The sequence below is a fragment of the Mycteria americana genome, chromosome 5 (assembly GCF_035582795.1).
Source record: "Mycteria americana isolate JAX WOST 10 ecotype Jacksonville Zoo and Gardens chromosome 5, USCA_MyAme_1.0, whole genome shotgun sequence".
In the NCBI taxonomy this organism is placed as follows: Eukaryota; Metazoa; Chordata; class Aves; order Ciconiiformes; family Ciconiidae; genus Mycteria; species Mycteria americana.
In genome coordinates, this window is record NC_134369.1 from 70,912,265 (window position 1) to 70,929,902 (window position 17,638).

At 49.9% G+C, this 17,638-nt stretch overlaps 1 protein-coding gene across 1 annotated transcript in view; it reads left to right on the top strand.

Annotated features, from left to right (window-relative positions):
* TXNDC16 (thioredoxin domain containing 16) overlaps positions 1 to 17,638 on the top strand; it is a 43,845-nt gene that overhangs the window by 2,256 nt on the left and 23,951 nt on the right. The window contains exons 3-14 of the mRNA XM_075503943.1: positions 3,485 to 3,688; positions 4,640 to 4,722; positions 5,850 to 5,923; positions 6,743 to 6,817; positions 7,159 to 7,280; positions 7,791 to 7,881; positions 10,322 to 10,478; positions 11,866 to 12,032; positions 13,145 to 13,205; positions 14,571 to 14,715; positions 15,586 to 15,732; positions 16,246 to 16,305. Coding sequence (XP_075360058.1) covers positions 3,520 to 3,688; positions 4,640 to 4,722; positions 5,850 to 5,923; positions 6,743 to 6,817; positions 7,159 to 7,280; positions 7,791 to 7,881; positions 10,322 to 10,478; positions 11,866 to 12,032; positions 13,145 to 13,205; positions 14,571 to 14,715; positions 15,586 to 15,732; positions 16,246 to 16,305 — 1,351 coding nt within the window. The 5' untranslated portion in view covers positions 3,485 to 3,519. The remainder of the gene's footprint in view (positions 1 to 3,484; positions 3,689 to 4,639; positions 4,723 to 5,849; positions 5,924 to 6,742; positions 6,818 to 7,158; positions 7,281 to 7,790; positions 7,882 to 10,321; positions 10,479 to 11,865; positions 12,033 to 13,144; positions 13,206 to 14,570; positions 14,716 to 15,585; positions 15,733 to 16,245; positions 16,306 to 17,638) is intronic.

The window sequence follows — 17,638 nt, forward strand, 5'->3', positions numbered from 1 at the left end:
GGCCCTGAAGAGCCAATTTATCATCTCTTCAGGAGGAAAGAAATTTGCGGACAATACAGCTGTTGGGACAGCTTCCATCTTTGGACGAGCTGGCTGCAAGCAAATTGGATGCATTTTGGGAAAGGCTTGCTGGTCGGGCAGTGACGTGTGGCTGGAGGGATTCACATGGATCTACAGAGCAGAAGGCTGGAATAGAGCGCTTTTCAGGGAGTTTTTCTGGATCCCCTAAAGGAAACCTGTATGCATGATCCAAAGTGCAAGAAGAGCCATCAGCTCTCCCTTGCATTTTTCAGCAGCAGCAGCAGGCATGTTTGGGCTGGGGCATCCAGTTGTGCCGGGGAGAGTGCTTCAGCCTGTTTATCTTGCTGTAGCTAAGAGGTTGAGTCAGCCCGCATTGATTTGGGGGCTGTTATGTGTCCCCTCTGCCAGCAAATCTGGGAGGGCAGCACAGTGGTTAATGGCTGCCGTAAGGGCGTGAAAGGCAGGCGAGCAGCACAGCATACTGGCTGGCTGCAGGGTGCATGACCTGCTGCAACAAAAGGCCTGATCTGCTTTGATCATCACAGGAGAGGCTGAGGTGACTCCATTTAGGAGCATCCTAGGGAATTAAACTTGCCTAGGGAATTAAAACTACCTAGGGAATTAAAACTTGCCAACTGAGGGCTCTGCAGGTTGGAATATACTGATATAACAAGGTAAAACAAAGGAGAAGCAGCAGTGTAACATATTTGGACCAGACATAAAGTGTAGGTTTTTTGTAAGAAGGTAATTGATCACCGGGAGGAAAATACCCTACTGAGGGATGTGGGAGATTTTACATCACTGGCATTTAAGTCCAGGTTGGTGGTGTTTCTCCTGGCTTCAGAGAGGCCTGTGGATGATGGAGATGGTACCCGGCTGGCTCTGCAATCCAGGAGAGTGGTTCTCCCTTGCCTTGTGTATCTTAAAAGCCACCCCACGCCACCCTCCATTGAATGAAATATGCTGCAGCTTCCTCAGTAATAAATATTGGCAGCTGGGGGCTCTGCAAGGCAAGGTGTCAGGGAAAGCAGATGGGATCACAGAGGTGATGTGGGGATCCCAGCCCGTGGTTACCGCTGCAGGATTCCCAAGCAAAACTGATGTGGCACAAGCAATTTATGCCAACGCGAGAGTTTGTGATGGGTGTCCCTGGTGTATTTGGTTTCATTTTAGGTCATCTGCAGTGGCCTTAACCACCTTGCCTGGCTCTGTGTTGGAGGTATGACAATGAAAACATGATCCAGGTCTTCCATACCATCTATGCTGTGCTAGGCTGCCCCATGGGCTTAAGGGTGTCCCAGCAGTGACACAGAGCTGGTTCACACATCCCTGGTATTTTCACACATCTCTGGTAATCCTGCAAGTGGCTGCAGTACAGGGTTCTGGCTGTTTCCAGCCCTGTGGTGTTAATTTTCCATTGATGGAAAAGAGGTGACAGAGGAAATGCCCTAAAAGCTGAATATTCGACTCTGGATTGATGGGGCACAGAGGGAAGCTGCTGGGCAGGACGGAGTAAGGAGGAGGTGAGAGGACATGAGTAGGGAAGGGATGAGCACACATTTTTGTGTGAAGGGCAAGAAAAGCACAGGGAGGAGCGGGGTCGAGGGTGGTGGGACAGAGTGAGGGGGCACAGGGAGGAGCGGGGACGTGGGACAGAGTGAAGGGTCATGGTGGGGCAGACAGGGCTGACTTTGGGAGAGGTGCAAGGAAAAGAGCAGCAGTCACACCGGGATGTGGAGAGGGCAGAAGGTGGATGCTAGAAAAACTACAAGAGCCAGAGGAGATATGAAGAGGTCTCGGGGCTGGGTAGAGGCTGGTTTGTGTTTTAAACTACTGGCACCTTCCTCCAGGTATAACGCTGTGAAGTCTTTGAGTCAATGGAGGCTGCTCCTCTTGCCTCCTTGACAGTAAGCTCTGCCATTTGACCTAGGCTGGTTCCCGCATGCCAGGATTGAGTTTATTTTTCCATCCCGCTGTAGCCAAGTTTGTCATTTAATAAACATTGCTCTCCCGCCCCGATCTCTGTCCCCTCTGTAAGCCAGAGGAACAGATGGGAGGGCAAAGGACCAGAAATGCCTGGCGCTTCCCAAAGCTGGAAAGGAGAGAACTGGAGATTTTCAGATGAAAAGAAAAAAATTAATGCCTTTCTCAGCTCTGTCTTTGTTCCTTTGTGCCGTTCAGGCCTGATCCAAACACCTCAGCAACAGGAGAGGGAGCCTGTGAAGGTTGAGCATGCCTAGCTTTCACTAACTCCCTGCTCTTGGAGCAGGGGGACTTTGCCTGCTTGTTTTTGAGCATTTGAGTTTGGGTTCATCACAGAGCAGCGATAGTAAGCTGACAGCATCTGACGGGGTGCTGGAGGGAATGACAGTCCAGGGACACAGGGGCGTTTGTTAACCAAAACAGCTGCAGCTCATGATGCAAAGCAAACAGCTTCTACATGACTTCAATTCCAGCTTTGTCTCATCGTTGACCAGGGACCAGCCGTGCCCTTGCACACTCAGGGGCAAAGGCTGATACCTGGAGAGCAGGCTGCGAAGGAACCTGCTATTAAACAGGAGAATGAAGTGGGAAGAAGGTGTTTTCTCATCCTGTAGTGGTTGTCCACATGAAGCTCTCCTGAGCCCCTTAACCTGAGCCAGAAGAGTTAAACAGCTGTGGCAGGGCAGCCTGGGGAGGGCTGCTGGTGAACCCTGGCAGCAGGCTTGCACACTTGGTCTTTGCTCCATTCTCTGAAGCATCTCACAAATTTCCTCGGCTCCTCTCCTAACCAGCTCCACGTGGAGACCCAGCGTGGAAGGGAGAGTGCCCAGACTGCCCTGCAGCCTGGCGTGGGTCGTGGTTTTCCTCCCGTGCCACCAATGTCAGGATAACATGAGGCTGGACCGAGCAAGGTGTGACAAGCCTGTGGAGTTTGCCCAAACCCCTCTCCCATTTGGTGTAGCTGAAATCTTGACTGGCAGAGAGATGGGGCAGGCACTAGAGGAGGGCTCTTGAACCTCCCCACATCATTTGGCATGGTCTGAAGTGGGCAATATGGCCCGTCCCTTTGTGAACACCTCTATCAGTGGCACATATAAGGCTAGTGGCATCCTCAAAGCTTTTTAATGAGGATTGAGACAGTTTGGGTCGGTTTTTTTGTATGATACAGCCACTGTTTTCTGCCTGCATGTGTAATTTCTGTTTGACTCAAAACAAAAAACAAACAGGGAAGAAAAACAGCCGTGAACTGAAAGCATGGAGGGTCCATGCGCTTGCAGATACCGCTCAAGGAAAGGGAATAGCCTTTGCTATCATCTTTACAGTTGCCTGAATCACCTGCTAGTCTAGTGACTAATTCATGACATCCTCGAGATGTTTGTGTCACATCTGGAAATTACAGTCATGCTGCACATACCTAAACAGAAGACACTCATATATTTGTTTGTGTATATATGTCTATGTTTTTGAATTTTTTTCCCAGTTGTGACTCTCCCATGCCTGTAGCTGATAACAGCCATGTCAGCCCAAAAGGAGAGATGGGTTTTTTCCTTCTCTTTCCTGCTCTTCTGTGCTTCCTCCATCCCAACACGAGGAAGTGCGAGGCTGCTGCAGGAGCTGAGCCCCCAGGAGTATTTCAGTAGCTTGCAAGCTGGCAGAGCATCCCTGGCTTATTTCAGCCATAATGGTATGTATTTAACATTTATGTCAGCCTGGGTTTTCAGCAAAGGCATGTGTGAGGGTGTGTGTGAAGGTGGAACAATGAAGAGGCAATTCTTGAGATTTTTAAACCCAAAGTGACTTTGAAGAGCTGGTCAAGCTCAGCTGGCAGATCTGTGTTTGCACAGCTCCAAGTGCTCCTGACAGGCAGAGACCTCTTGGGGTGGGATCTTTCCTGGCTGTGTCCCCAGGCACACTCCTTCAAACCTCTTCATTAATTTTCTGGATTATTTTCTGGACGTACCATGGAAAAGAAACCCAGCCTCCTAAGAAGTTGTCCCCTCAAGGGGGCTGGGTTTCTCTTCCATGGTACCTCCCAGGGAAAGGGAGATACCTTGCATACAGGGGAACTAAGGGCTGTCAAGAATTACAGGGAGGTCCTTGGCCTTGTCTTTCTTGTTCTGCTCCTTCATGACCCCCAGGTATGGTTTTCCAGACACCAGTGTGGCCTGAGACACCAACACAGCTCCCATGTCAGCATTGAGAGGCTGGGTGTGTTAGAAAGGAAGGTGGGGGTCTGTGGGCATTTGTGTTGTTGCCCATATTGGTTTTGTTTCAGTAAATACCTTAGTCTCTGAGTAAGAGCAAGACCATATTGTGTCAAGCACTGTCTCAGTGTGTGGCAGGAGGACGCTCTTGACTCTGAGGACCTGCAGCCCAGCCCAGCAGGACCCATCTGACAAAACCAGTCCCAGTCCCTCTGCCTTCCCCAGCCAGCTCCCAGCACCTCTGCCGGCAGTACGCCACGGCTCCCTGTTTGCCCTGCTCAGGTCTGCTCGGATGTCCCAGGGATGTTTGCATGGGGACCTTAGCATGCTGTTACCTTGCTAGAGCACAGACAGTGCTTGCCCTGAGGGTACTTTCACCTGCCTCATCCGTAAGGGGGAGGGGTGGAAACCATGGTGGATTTGTGTTTCAGTTTCTCCTGGCGCCCAGCCCTTCTTGGAGCAGATTGAGAACTCGGCCGAGGCCCTCCAGGACTATGGCATTTCGGTGGTGAAGGTAAATGGGGATAAGGAGCGGGACAGGCTATTTCTGCAGATTATTTCTGCAGGGCTTCCTGCGGGGTGGACAGAGCTTCTTTCGACCCACATTAGGGACTGATGCACTTGGACCCCACAAGAAGGCAGGTACTGACAGACCAGGGCATCCCGTTTTATCCCTTGCCCTGGCCTTACATCTACTGCTTGTGGGTTGTGTCACACCTTCTTCCTGCGGGACACGGGCAGGTTCCTGTGTCCCAGAGAGGCTTGATGTTGTGCCTGTGTCTCCAAACAGAGAGAGCGAAGCAGAGGGCTGGCAGTGTTGAGGGTCAGGCAGGGGCAGCCCTGAGCTGCTCCTGGCCTCCCAGTTCAGTCTCAGCAGATGAACCTGTGCACTTTGATTTGCATTCATGGATTGAGGGAACATTCAGCTACTCACATTTGTCTTGTAGATTGCTCTTTTCCATGGGCAACCCCACGTACCAGGCTTAGCTGGCTGATCTAATCTGGCCTCCCAGCAGCTGCATGGGGTGCGTGGAGTTGCTTGGTCATTGCTGTGTACCCATGGGCATGGCACAAGGAAGAGTACGATCCCCAGCATGCTGCACAGGAGGGCATCAGCCCGCTCGTCTCACTCAGAAGGTGGGACTTGCCCAGCTCCCTCCACGACTCCCTCCTGCCAGCTCAAACTGCAAAGAACGATGGATGGGGTTGGTTCACTTCTTTTCGATTCAGTGCAATAAATATTTCATATAAAGGAGTTTTTAGCTGAAACTTTATGCAGATTTAGGTGAGGGAATTACAAATTCAGGCAAGTGTAATGAGATTATAAGAAGTGCTTATATATGTGTGTGCATGTATTTAATTTCCTCCTGATACAGGCTGAGTTTAATACGCAAGCATTGATCTGTCACTTTGAATATGCTGGGCAGATCATAAGATCTCTTGATCCCGTCTGACCCAATTCAGGGCAGGCTGAGCTGGAGAACTGAAGTAGAAACTCCAATCCCCAGCTCTGGACTCCATTTTGTTGTATATTTTCTCTCCCAGTGGGTTTGGAAAGGCTGTATTTACACCCTTGAATGGAAAAAAGCTGTAGTGCTTTCTTTGGAGCTGAAGGTCTAATTACATGCTTTCAATGTCTAGGTTAATTGTCCCAAAGAGGATATCTCAAGATACTGTGGAAAAGAAAATGCATTAAGGAAAGCCTACCTGTTCAGGTAAGGGGGATTTTCTGGGCACCACACTGTGATTGCTTTCCAGTGCAAATGTTTGGAGGAAACGCTGTCAGCGATCAGAGAGAGATGTCTGCATAGGAAGAGAGGAGCCCTGAGGACAGCAGTGACATACAGAGTTTAGCGAAAAGTACCTCCAAAAGGTCCAACACACGTAAAGTAGATGCTTTGTCCTCGGTGTGAAACCTCCCATCCTGCCCCATGTTCCTTTGAGCAGCAGAGGGCTGTGCTGCTACATGAAACCATGAGAGAAATCATCAGTGTTCTTCTGTCCTCTTGGCCTCCCACCACCAGGTCCCCCAGGGTTACACTCAGTCCACTAGGTTTTTGATCTACTCCTAGAAAGAAGCACCCTTTGGTGCTCTTCCTGTTGGTGTGTTTAGCTTATCCACCCTGGATGCGAAGGTTTAGCGCCTGGTCTCTCCATGGGTTGTCAGCTGGAAGCTTCTCCATGTGTCAGCTCAGTTCTCATTGACTGTTGTACATGACCCACAGAAACATTTCCTCTGGTGGTGAGGGTCTACAGGGTGATGCTTGGTATATAAAGACCTTCTGTCAGTCTGTGCTAGGCTTCTCATCAACAGTCCCCACAAGCTGAATGAAATGGCTGTGACAGAGGTGACTTCACTAAAACAGCATTGCCTGGACACCTGGTCCTAAATCCCCAAACTCAATCCTGACATTTTCTTTCCAGCCATACCTGCCAGCAAATATCTGAAAGTATTCAGCAGAGTGAAAATTCATTTAATACGTGTAGCTAATCTTTCATAGTTTCTTTGGTGATACTCTTTCTTCCCTCCCCAGAGGTAACATGCTGATCAGAGAGTTCCCCACCGATGCCTTGTTTGACGTGAACTCCATTGTTGCTAACGTTTTGTTGTAAGTACAGACCAGATTCATCTCTGTGAAATCATTGACTTTCCATTTTCACTTGTTGATATATATAAAGTTTTGCATAAATACAAACCCCACATATTCCAGAGGCTGATCTCAGCCCAGCAGAAGGCTGCTTCTCTCTTTGGTATGGTTTGGCCCTGTTAAATCTCTGTCCTTGAGATGACTCACCAACACACATCTGGGCAGTTGTATTTGGCTGTGAATCTTCAATCTGCCAGCAGGAAGCTGGAATTTTACCTTGTTTTTCCCATCACAGTTATGTGTTTGCAAATTTACTCTTGAAAGAAAGTAGTTGCTAATGATTTTTTTTTCTGACTCCACAGTGCCCTGCTCTTTAATGAAGTTAAATACGTTGAAACACTGGCAGATCTTCAGAACATTGAAAATGCATTGAAAGGGAGGTCGAACATGGTCTTTGCCTATGTACCAGCTACTGGGACAGCAGGTATTAACACTCAGCTTTTCATCTTTGCTCTCCTCCCAGAGCCTTTTTCACTAAGGTGCAAGGGAGCTGGGTTTCTGACCCAAAATCCTGCAAATGGAGGATCAAGGAAACCTGAAAGGGCCACTGAGACACAAGTTCTCCACCTCTGTCTGTCTTGCTGTGTTTCCGAAGGGATCAGTTGCACCAGGAAAGTTTTGTGGGGAGCACACAAACTTTCAGAGGTGGACTTGAGAGGGAAAGCAAGCCAGCGGTTGCTGTCTTAATAAATAAATAAACCCATTGGCAGATCTCTGGTTATGCAGCAGGATGGGTTCACTTACACCACCTGTGTGTTTACTGGGGATCAGCAACTGGGTTCAGCTCCAGTTACTCAGTTACCTTCATAGTGTGTCTTGAGACAGCCACGACTGTTTACTGAGAGTTCTGAGCCTTGATGTTTACAACTGGGAAAGATGAAGAGAGAGATCTGGAGGGAGCTGAGATGAGTTGGTCTTGCCTTTCTCTTTCCAGAGCACAGAGCTGTGATGGAGGCAGCTTTTGTCTATGGGACTGTCCACCAGTTTGTTCTGACAACTGAGGCAACGCTGTTGAAAGACGCTGGGTATGTCCAAACACAGACAGAATCACAGAATCGTATAGGTTGGAAAAGACCTTTAAGATCATCAAGTCCAACCGTAAACCTAACACTACCAAGACCACCACTACACCATGTCCCTAAGCACCTCAGCCAAACGGCTTTTAAATACCTCCAGGGATGGGGACTCAACCCCTTCCCTGGGCAGCCTGTTCCAACGCTTGATAACCCTTTCAGTGAAGGAAAATTTCCTAATATCCAGTCTAAACCTCCCCTGGCGCAACTTGAGGCCATTTCCTCTCGTCCTATCACTTGTTACCTGGGAGAAGAGACCGACCCCACCTCTCGACAGCCTCCTTTCAGGCAGTTGTAGAGAGCGATGAGGTCTCCCCTCAGCCTCCTTTTCTCCAGGCTAAACAATCCCAGCTCCCTCAGCCGCTCCTCATAAGACTTCTGCTCCAGACCCTTCCCCAGCTCCGTTGCCCTTCTCTGGACACGCTCCAGCCCCTCAATGTCTCTCTTGTCGTGGGGGGCCCAACACTGAACACAGCATTCGAGGTGCGGCCTCACCAGTGCCCAGTACAGGGGCATGATCACTTCCCTACTCCTGCTGGCCACACTATTTTTGATACAAGCCAGGATGCCGTTGGCTTTCTTGGCCACCTGGGCACACTGCTGGCTCATATTCAGGTGGCTGTCAACCACACACACCAGGTAGAGCTGCTCCCCTGCACTTTTTGCTCTACTCTTGCTTTCTCGGATTCCCAGGTCAAATCTGGGATGGTATTACGATGTTATGCCAAGAGTGGACAGCCAGGTCTGTTTTGCTTTTCCAAAACCAGCTGCTGCTTGTGTTTCTGGACACGGACTAGCCATGCCATTTGTGACTGTTCATTGAATGGGATTTTACAGGAGAAGAGCCCACTGTCTCCTTTCCATAGCTGACTGGTCAAACCTCAGCCATGGGTTTTGAGGGGGACGACATAGCTGATGTTACAGTCTTAAAACACTCAGCCTTGCGCTTTGCTGAGCAAGTCTGGCCGGCTGAGAAGGGTAAGAACTGCTATAGCGGGTCGGAGCAAAGCCCACCCAGCTCCATATCTTATCTCTGCAGTGGCCATAGGTGCTTACCGAGGGGTATGAGGGAATGGATGTGTGTTGCCTGCAGCCTCCCATCTTCTGGCAGTCAGAGGTTTCAGGACTCTCAAAGATGGGGGTTGCACCTGTATCATGGTGTTAACAGCCACCGGAATTTTTTAAACACATTTTTACTTTTCATCTCCACAACTTCTGGCAGCAGTGAGTTCTGCAGTTCGGCTGCACGAGACACTGCTCCCTGGAGTGTTGCATTTGGGACTTTCCACGCGATGGCTTCACTGGAGCTGGCCAGCTCAGGCCATCCCCTTCCCATGCAGGAGGAGCTGCATTAGAAGGGCAGATCCTTCAAAGCGACTTGCTGCTGATGTGACCTACTGCAGTCAGGAAACTGAGGGGGAGAAAGGTGGGAATATCACACAGCATGTTGCATCTTCAGCAAAGCATTTATCCAACGATTTGCCTGCTTTCAGAGGTGACACCAGGGCAAGCACCAAGGTGGTCCTTCCCCAAGGTGCCATCCCATCCTTGCAGGATCATGATCAGGGATAGCATTTTGTGGCTGCCACTAGATGGCACGGTTGTCATTTGGACAGGAATTGGCTTCATTCTGCTTAAAGCAGAGAGGACACCAGCAGGCCACCTCCTTAGCTGATGAAATGGTGGTAGCTTCACCAACATGAATAGCTTTCAGCCAACCGGGGTGGCAGGCTTTGAGGTCTTAATACTACACCCTGCTCTTCCACAGAGGGGTCTTAAAATCCTTTACAAAGAGGTGATCCCTTTTAGAGGTGGGGAATGGGTGCGTAAGAAAAGAAATGTGACCTTCCAAAGCTGACCTACAGGCTAACACCAGTGATGGTATCAGAACAGGAACCACTAACCAACCAGGGAACCATCCAGGGAACTTGATCTCACTGCTTCCTTTGGTGCAGCCAAAACCAATGCTGTTCAAAACGTAGAATAGTCTTATACAGTCTGAAGGATGTCATCAGTGAGGTAAAAGACATGAGCAAAGCTGTACTTCAGCTGTCCTCCCCCAGCCAGGGTCTCCATGGCAGTGGCATGGCTGGTCCCACTGAGAAAAGCTTAATTTGTGTCCTTGAGCCAAATATTCTGGGATTGAGGTCATTTACATCCGGTGAGCCAGGGTTTTTATCAGATGTTCAGCATAGTTCTGAAAAGCGGCTGGACACAATTGTACCTATCAGTAGTAGGGCCCTTGAAAAGGTCCCACAAGCCTGCCAAACCCTGAACTTGAGGATCATCTGCCCTGTAAAACATGTCAGCAAACATGGTCATTCTGTCAGGGCATTTTAAAACCTGGTGGTGGATGCCTAGCTCAGCATGGTTTTTGTTTTCTGTCTCACAGCAATGAGGAGTCTGATGTGTCGTCTGCTCGGCTGTTCTTCTGCCACTGCCAGCAGGCCACGGACTTGGCGCAGCCCTGCAGGAGGACAGCCATGGGGCAGACTCTGACGATGCTCAACATCCACAGGCACCTCAAGCTCATGGGGGCCCCTCTGGTGGTATGACTGGGGAAGAGGAGCCGCTTGGGCCGTGCAGCGTGAGGGTAGCTGGGGTGGATGTGAGGATGAGGGAGGTGTGAGCGGAGGGCAAGGCTGAGCGTGAGAATCTGCCCCTTCCCCATGCAAAGCTCCCAGCTTGGGTCCAAGCAAAGAACAGGCATGGGGCTGGGTGGGAGCAACACTCCATTGCACTGCTCAGCTTGCTTAGACCTTTCCGGGGAGCCCTGGCACCAATCTATGCTCCTCTAGTTGTCTGTAAGCACCATGAGTGGGAATGGGGTGGAGGTGCTCCTTGGACTTCGCTGGGACGTCTAGAGTAGAACAGAACAGAACAGAACAGAACAGAATAGTTCAGTTGGAAGGGACCTACAACGATCATCTAGCCCAACTGCCTGACCACTTCAGGGCTGACCAAAAGTTAAAGCAAATTATTAAGGGCATTGTCCAAATGCTTCTCAAACACTGACAGGCTTGGGGCATTGGCCACCTCTCTCAGAAGCCTGTTCCAGTGTTTGACCACCTTCTCGGTAAAGAAATGCTTCCTAATGTCCAGTCTAAACCTCCCCTGGCGCAGCTTTGAACCATTCCCACGTGTCCTGTCACTGGATACCAGGGAGAAGAGATCAGCACCTCCCTCTCCACGTCCCCTGCTCAGGAAGCTGTAGAGAGCAATGAGGTCGCCCCTTAGCCTCCTGTTCTCCAAACTAGACAAGCCCAAGGTCCTTAGCCGCTCCTCTAGGCTCCCCACAGGAGGCTCAGCACCCTGGGGAGTTCGATATCAGTCATTCATGCCTGGGTGAGCACAAGGGGCAGGAGGCTCCCTCCGATCTCCTCTTCCCACCGGGCAGTGAACTTCAGCAGGCCTCCAGTTCCCACTGGTGACATCTCTGCCCAGCCGAAAGGGCAGGTAGATGAGCTGGGAAGTGCCTTCTTCAGCCAGCCTCCTGGGTTAGGCGCATGGAGGGAAGGCAGCTTCGTTAAGCAGCTCCGTGCTGTCATGAAGCAGCATGTCCAAGGCAGGAAGGGAGAAGATGCCAACTCTTGCATGTTGCAGCCGGGGTGTTCAAACTGCTCTGGGGAATGGATGCCAGGTAAATAAAAGTTAATGGAGATTTGACATCTGAAGTTGCTAAGTCACAAAGAACATGCATAATAAAGCCCAGGTTTTTAACAGGGAGGGTCATGGCAGATTGGAACAGTTTAACTGGGGTTGTGTGGGTTCTGCTTTGATGGATGTTTTAGAATTGGGGTTGGAGGCTTTTTCTTGAGGGAGGGTATCCTTATTTCTGTGGCTGGGGAACACATGGTGGCTTGGACTGTGCAGAAGAGCTGAGGTACCTTCAACAGTGTGGAGATGTGCTGCGGTATAACCGTGTCTCTTCTCCAGACAGAGGTTGCTGAGGACCCAGAGAAGGTTTCCACCGTTCACTTACAGCTTGGGCTACCACTTGTGTTCATCCTCAGCCAGAAAGAGACCTACGAGGCTGACAAGAGGACAGCAGAGTTTGTGGCCTGGCAGCTCTTGGGGAAAGCAGGAGTTGCCCTTTTGTCCAGGTATTTGCTCTCAGGTGTTTTGGGGTTCTCCTTGCTTTTTGTGGTGTTTCTGAGCTCCATTACCCCACCGCCAGGATGATAGTGGGCTTATTCAGATTTGTATGAGAGGCAGTAAAACTAGGTTATATCCTGCGAGAGGATGTCACATTTAAGGACTCGTCCAGAATCAGATTAGGTTGGTTTCAGACTGGCTGAGAGTGTAGAAATGTTTGAGTCTCTTGCTGACTTCAGTCAGACTAAGAGAGATTTTGGAAAGGAAACTTAGCACAGATGGAAGGCTTGTATTTTGCCCTTGAATTAAGGGCAGAAGGAGATCCAGTAGAGGAGGTGGACACTGGGTGCTGGGTGCTGGGACGTGGCAGGGGTCTCTGCTCAGTAAGTGGTGCCTCCTCAGTCAACGAGGGCTCTCTGAGTTAGACCAGCATGCTTGTTCCCTAGGAGGACATAAGACACGCTTGTGGCTGGCCATAGGGCAGCTGTGCTGTGGAAATCTGTTGGTTTCCTCTGCGATTGACCACTGATTGCTGATCTCTGCTCCACGGGCTCAGGAGTAGCCTGCGTACACCAGACTGGCTTGTGTTTGCAAATGCTTCCATGGTGTCTTGCCAAAGGAGGTGTGCAGCCGCTGTAGGCATGGTTGCATGGCCTTTGGGGATGTCTGCTGGCAGCTGTGAAAATGGGAGGAGATGGAGGAAGGATGGGTGTGGGCTCTCTTCTTCCAGCTTTCTGCCACTGTGGTACCTCCCTGTATGGAGGTACTTCTTGGCTATATTTACTCATGGGCTGAAGTCCACCAGCAGCTCATCTGCACTGGGATGTGGCTACCAGTGCGTGGGCAAAGACCCAAATCACAGAAGGGGAATCCAAGCCCCGTGCCAAATAGGCATGTTATGCAGCACGTGTGGTGTCAGTCCCACCAGAAGGTCAGTTGGAGCCTATTTCTCTACCACTGATGCTGATTCTGGGTTCCTGCAAGTTCTCTGGGGCACTGAAGCACAACTCTGTGAGGACATGGTGCTCCTGAGAGAGGTGGGCTTGCCAGCCAGGCAGGCTGAATGGAGTGGGTGACCTTACACATCACACCATCTAATGTTCACTTTGTGTTTTGGAAGGGACCTCGTAGATTTAAACATTCTGCTCCGGTCGAACGTCGCTCTCAAGACACCAGATGAGGTTAGATGCTGGATTTCTTTATTGTACAACTCTTATTTCCCTGTCTGGGCATGGTGCTCTTGAGAGGTGTTGGGGCGTTGCTTGCCTCCGTTGTAATTTGGCAGCCTTCCTAGAAGCTCAAAGGGAAGCGTCTTTCCCTAGATACATACATGTGTTTGGAACTGCCTGAGTTTGGTACTGCAGAGCAACTGTGCCTGCTTACAGGAGACAAAAGAAAGTGTTTGCTTTGGGTTCAAACCGCAGGATGACATCTCCATGACGCCCTAAGGCAATGCAAGGTTGTGAACTACCTAAGGTAGTAGTCCAAGTGCAAATTCCCCAGAGATTTGGAATTCAAAAGGCCCTTACCCCTTAGGAAAGGCATTCGAAAGATGGGAGAGGAAATGAGTGTAAAACTAAGAGCAAACAACCAAAGGTCTGTGCTGAACTGATGTAACCGAATGCCTCTGGCAGTGATCTGGGAAAAGGGCAGGGTGTAAGTTAAATGAGATTGATCAAGATGAGCTAAGCTCTGGAGGGACCTGACCCAGCTTGTGAAGCAAGATGGAATTCAGCGCTGACAAATGCCAGGGAGCACACGTTGCCCCAGATTACCTGAACTGTCACACTTCTGATTGCAAAGATACAGGATCAGACCTGAAACTGAGTGTCCCCTGAGGGCTTCCCCTGCCCTGGTGAGAGATGTGCATGTTGTGTTTCTCCTCTTAGAGCCAATGGGAGGTGCCAGCAGTTTGTCATTTCTCTCAGTTCATTATAAAATTCATTTTCTCTGAAGTGCCTTTCGCTGAGGCAGTGCCAGAACTAGTTTTAAGCTGACAAGGTCTCATTTCTGAGAAATACATTTTGCTCTTTTCTTTCCATGGGTTAGCAGCCCACGTACACTTGGGAGCACTCTTCTTGTTGAGCACCGTGAGATAAAGGATTTTCTGTGCCAGTTTCCCAGGCTGTGATGGGCTGCTCTGACCCAGCCTCACCCCTCTAGAGCGGGGACAGCCAAGTGGACCCTGTACCTCCTCGCTCTCCTTTACTGTTTGGCCACAGGGCTTTTTCTCACAGTGGTGGATCTATGTTAAGATGCTGGAAAGTGGAGTGTGGGTTCGCTTTCACCACAGGATCCCGCATAGCCACAATTTCTTCCTGGCAAGGAAAAGTCAGTCTGGAGTGAGAAAAACTCAAGCGCAGGTGAAATTGGGTCAAAGAAACACACCCCAGAAGCTCCCCTGTTTGGCAGCTTTAGAAATCTTTTGACATACCCCAAAAATAAGGAGTCGGGTGATGGTGCCCCGTCAGCCTTGAGTTTGGTTCGTGGACAGAATAGGCAGAGGATGATGTTTTGCTCCCACTGATTTATTCTGTTTTCTTTAGGGAGTGCCAGTCAAATACCTGGTCTTGGAAGACACTGATGAAGTTATAACTCTGGTGGAAGATAAGAACAAGGTCGAACAAATCCAGGAGGATGAGGAGGAGGAGGAGGAGGAAGATGAGGATGAAAAAGAGAATAACAATCAAGGTGTGCAACTAAACAGTGAAAAGCTGATTGTCATCAGATAGGGCATGTAATCAGCATCTGCTAGAGACAGCAAGCATACGTTAAGGCATTAGAGAACACTTTTGCAAATCCAAGGCAAACCATCACAGTCACATCACGGATGTACAAAGTGGCTCTTTTATTCTCTGCAGATCACTGGAGTTTTGTGACAGACAGGCGTAATTTTTAGGGGAAACACCAGGGAAGAAAATCAGCAGCTGTTAGATGAACAGTTGCAGAGATGCTGCATGAGGGAGAGGGGTGCTTCTGCTTGAATGCATCCAGCTTCAGAGGCATGAGAGTTTAAAGTGCACCCAACACTGTCTCCTCTTCAAGCATCAGACGAAGCGCCTCAGAATTATCGGTCCCTTTGGAAAGGTTTGAGACATGTTTTTCTAAGAGCTGTTCCAGACTTGCCTTCCCCAGGGAGAAGGCACTGGCCCCTTAATGCTTCCTTGAAAACGCATTTGTTTTCCATACAAAATTGGTTTTGTTTTCCATACAAAATTGGTTTTGTTTTCCAAAAAAAGTGGTGCAGGATCCTATAGGAGCCAACATGCTTAAAGAATAGCGTTCAAACCAGAGGGCACAACTGGTGTGAGATGGCATAAGTGCATTTCAGTGTGTTTGTATGTGTGTCTGTGCCTTGGCCTCCACTCCCCCATACGAGGCAGTTACTTCCCCGCTGCTGACAGTCACCATGTCTCTGCTGAGAGGTGCTGGCTCTAGCAGAGACAGCTGAGAGCCAATGGGGTGGCACAAAAACGTGCTGATGGGGTGGCACAGGGGGCTGCAGTTCACTCTGCCCTGTGTGTATACCTGTGTTCATGCACAGCTGTGGGTCCCTTGCAGACATTCAGGATGATCAGGTGGTGGAAGCAGTTGCCAGGGACAAGAAGCGAGAGCTGCCCCTGGAGCAGATCCTTGTCCTGACAGAGGAGACGTTCCACTCTGCCCTCTTGGAGACTGCCCGGACGGTGGTGCTGTTTTATGCCAGCTGTGAGTATGAAATGGGGCCTGGCTGTCCCTTCTCTAAGCTTGTGCTGCTCACCATGCTTTCCGTAATATGGTGATCCTGCAGACAAGTTTAAACGATAAATAAGTGCTGCATCCTGCCCCACGGGCCTCTGCCCACCGTTAGCAACTGGATTAAATCAGTTCTTCTCATTGACTGCTACTGTGTGAACACAGTATCTCTCAGTATGGATCAATGGTAGATAGATATATCTATAGATGTATAGATCAATGTTCATAGGTTTTTACCCTTCATTTTACAGGGACCAAGTGTAGGACAAGAGGCTATCCCATGGGCTCATGGGATAGCCTGGACAACCTGGTTGCTCTCTGCTGCACAGAAGCATAAAGTCCAATTTTCCTTATTTCTTTCAAGTCTTTCAGCGCTTGAAGAACCTTAGGATGCAGAGAATTGTAATGTGACATTGTCAGAGAGCAAGGTGGGGCTGGTCTGTCACCTGTATGTCCCTCAGGGCTGTGTCTCTCCTTGTGTTTCAGGGGAGGCAGTGTCCCTGGCAGTGCTGCGGTCTTACACCGAGGTGGCCGATAACCTGAAAGGTAAGGTACCACAGGTCTGAGTGCTTTACAGCTCGCACGCACCTATCCTGGCAGTAGGAACCAGAAGACTGGGAGGATATTGATGGTTCCTCACTCCCTCACCCAGAATATACTCATTTTTTTCCCTCAAACTCTTAAGGAAGGCATACCCACATCAGGTTGCTTAGGAAGAGTCCTTTGTTTCTTATTTAGGGATCTTTGCGGTCCATTTGTGCCTCTGTAAAGTCATGGGATTGGGAATGCAGCCTTCTGCAGTTGCCTTATGTTGTTGGTGTAAATCAGTACACACCAGCTGCCCAACCAGCCTTGCAGCTGAGATGGTGATGTTGGTGGGCACAGTGATAGCGTGATGGGTGATGGTGATGGTGATGATGATGATGATGATGGTGATGTTGGTGGGCACAGTGACTGCGTGATGAATGATGGTGATGGTGATGATGATGATGATGACGGTGATGTTGGTGGGCACAGTGACTGCGTGATGAATGATGGTGATGGTTATGATGATGATGATGATGATGATGGTGATGTTGGTGGGCACAGTGACTGCGTGATGGATGCCCAAGAGCATGGAGAGGGCCAGGGCAAAGCACCAGCAGCAGTGGGTGACACAGGGTGGGCTTTGAAGCGAGGAGGGGCCAACAGCAGGCACTGTAGCCTGCATCACGGAAACAGGGTCCTGTTTGTGCCCCTCAGTGATAGGTCCTGCACAGACCAAGGAGAAGCACTACCTGCTGCACAGCAAATCAATGTGCTTGGTGGCACATCAGATCTTGAAGTACTTGATTTGGAAAGGAGCAGTAATTGGCCCCGGCTTTGGTGGAAAGCGTGACAGACAGGTGTGGCAGGCCCAGATCCACTGGGGCAGGACAGTGTCAGAGGAATAATTTACAATGATGGTGCCTTCAGGGCCTGGAGACTGGCTTAATTACATGGGAAGTCTTGCAGGCAGCCACAGAACTCCATAATTGACATGTGACGGTCAAGAATCAGCAACACCTAAAGACAGCACGCATCGGGTAGTCTGGTAGTAAGGGCAGGAGGGAGTGATCCTTCAAGAGCAGTTCCTGAGCAGTGTAAGCCCCAATTCAGCTTCCTTCAGGTCTTCAGCCCCATCCTTCTCTACAGTTAGTGGAGAGAGGTGGGTTCTTCTGCACATGCATCATTCTTACATGGCCTGAATCTCTTCCAGAGATGCCTCTTTCTCCCCCTGGCTGCAGGGGACACTCAGGTGGCTTCATCCCCAACTCATTGCAGCACAGTGGGGAAGTCGTGTGGATCTGGGCAAGAGCTGTTCTGGCACCCCTGGAAGTGGCTGGTGCCTTCTCTTGGT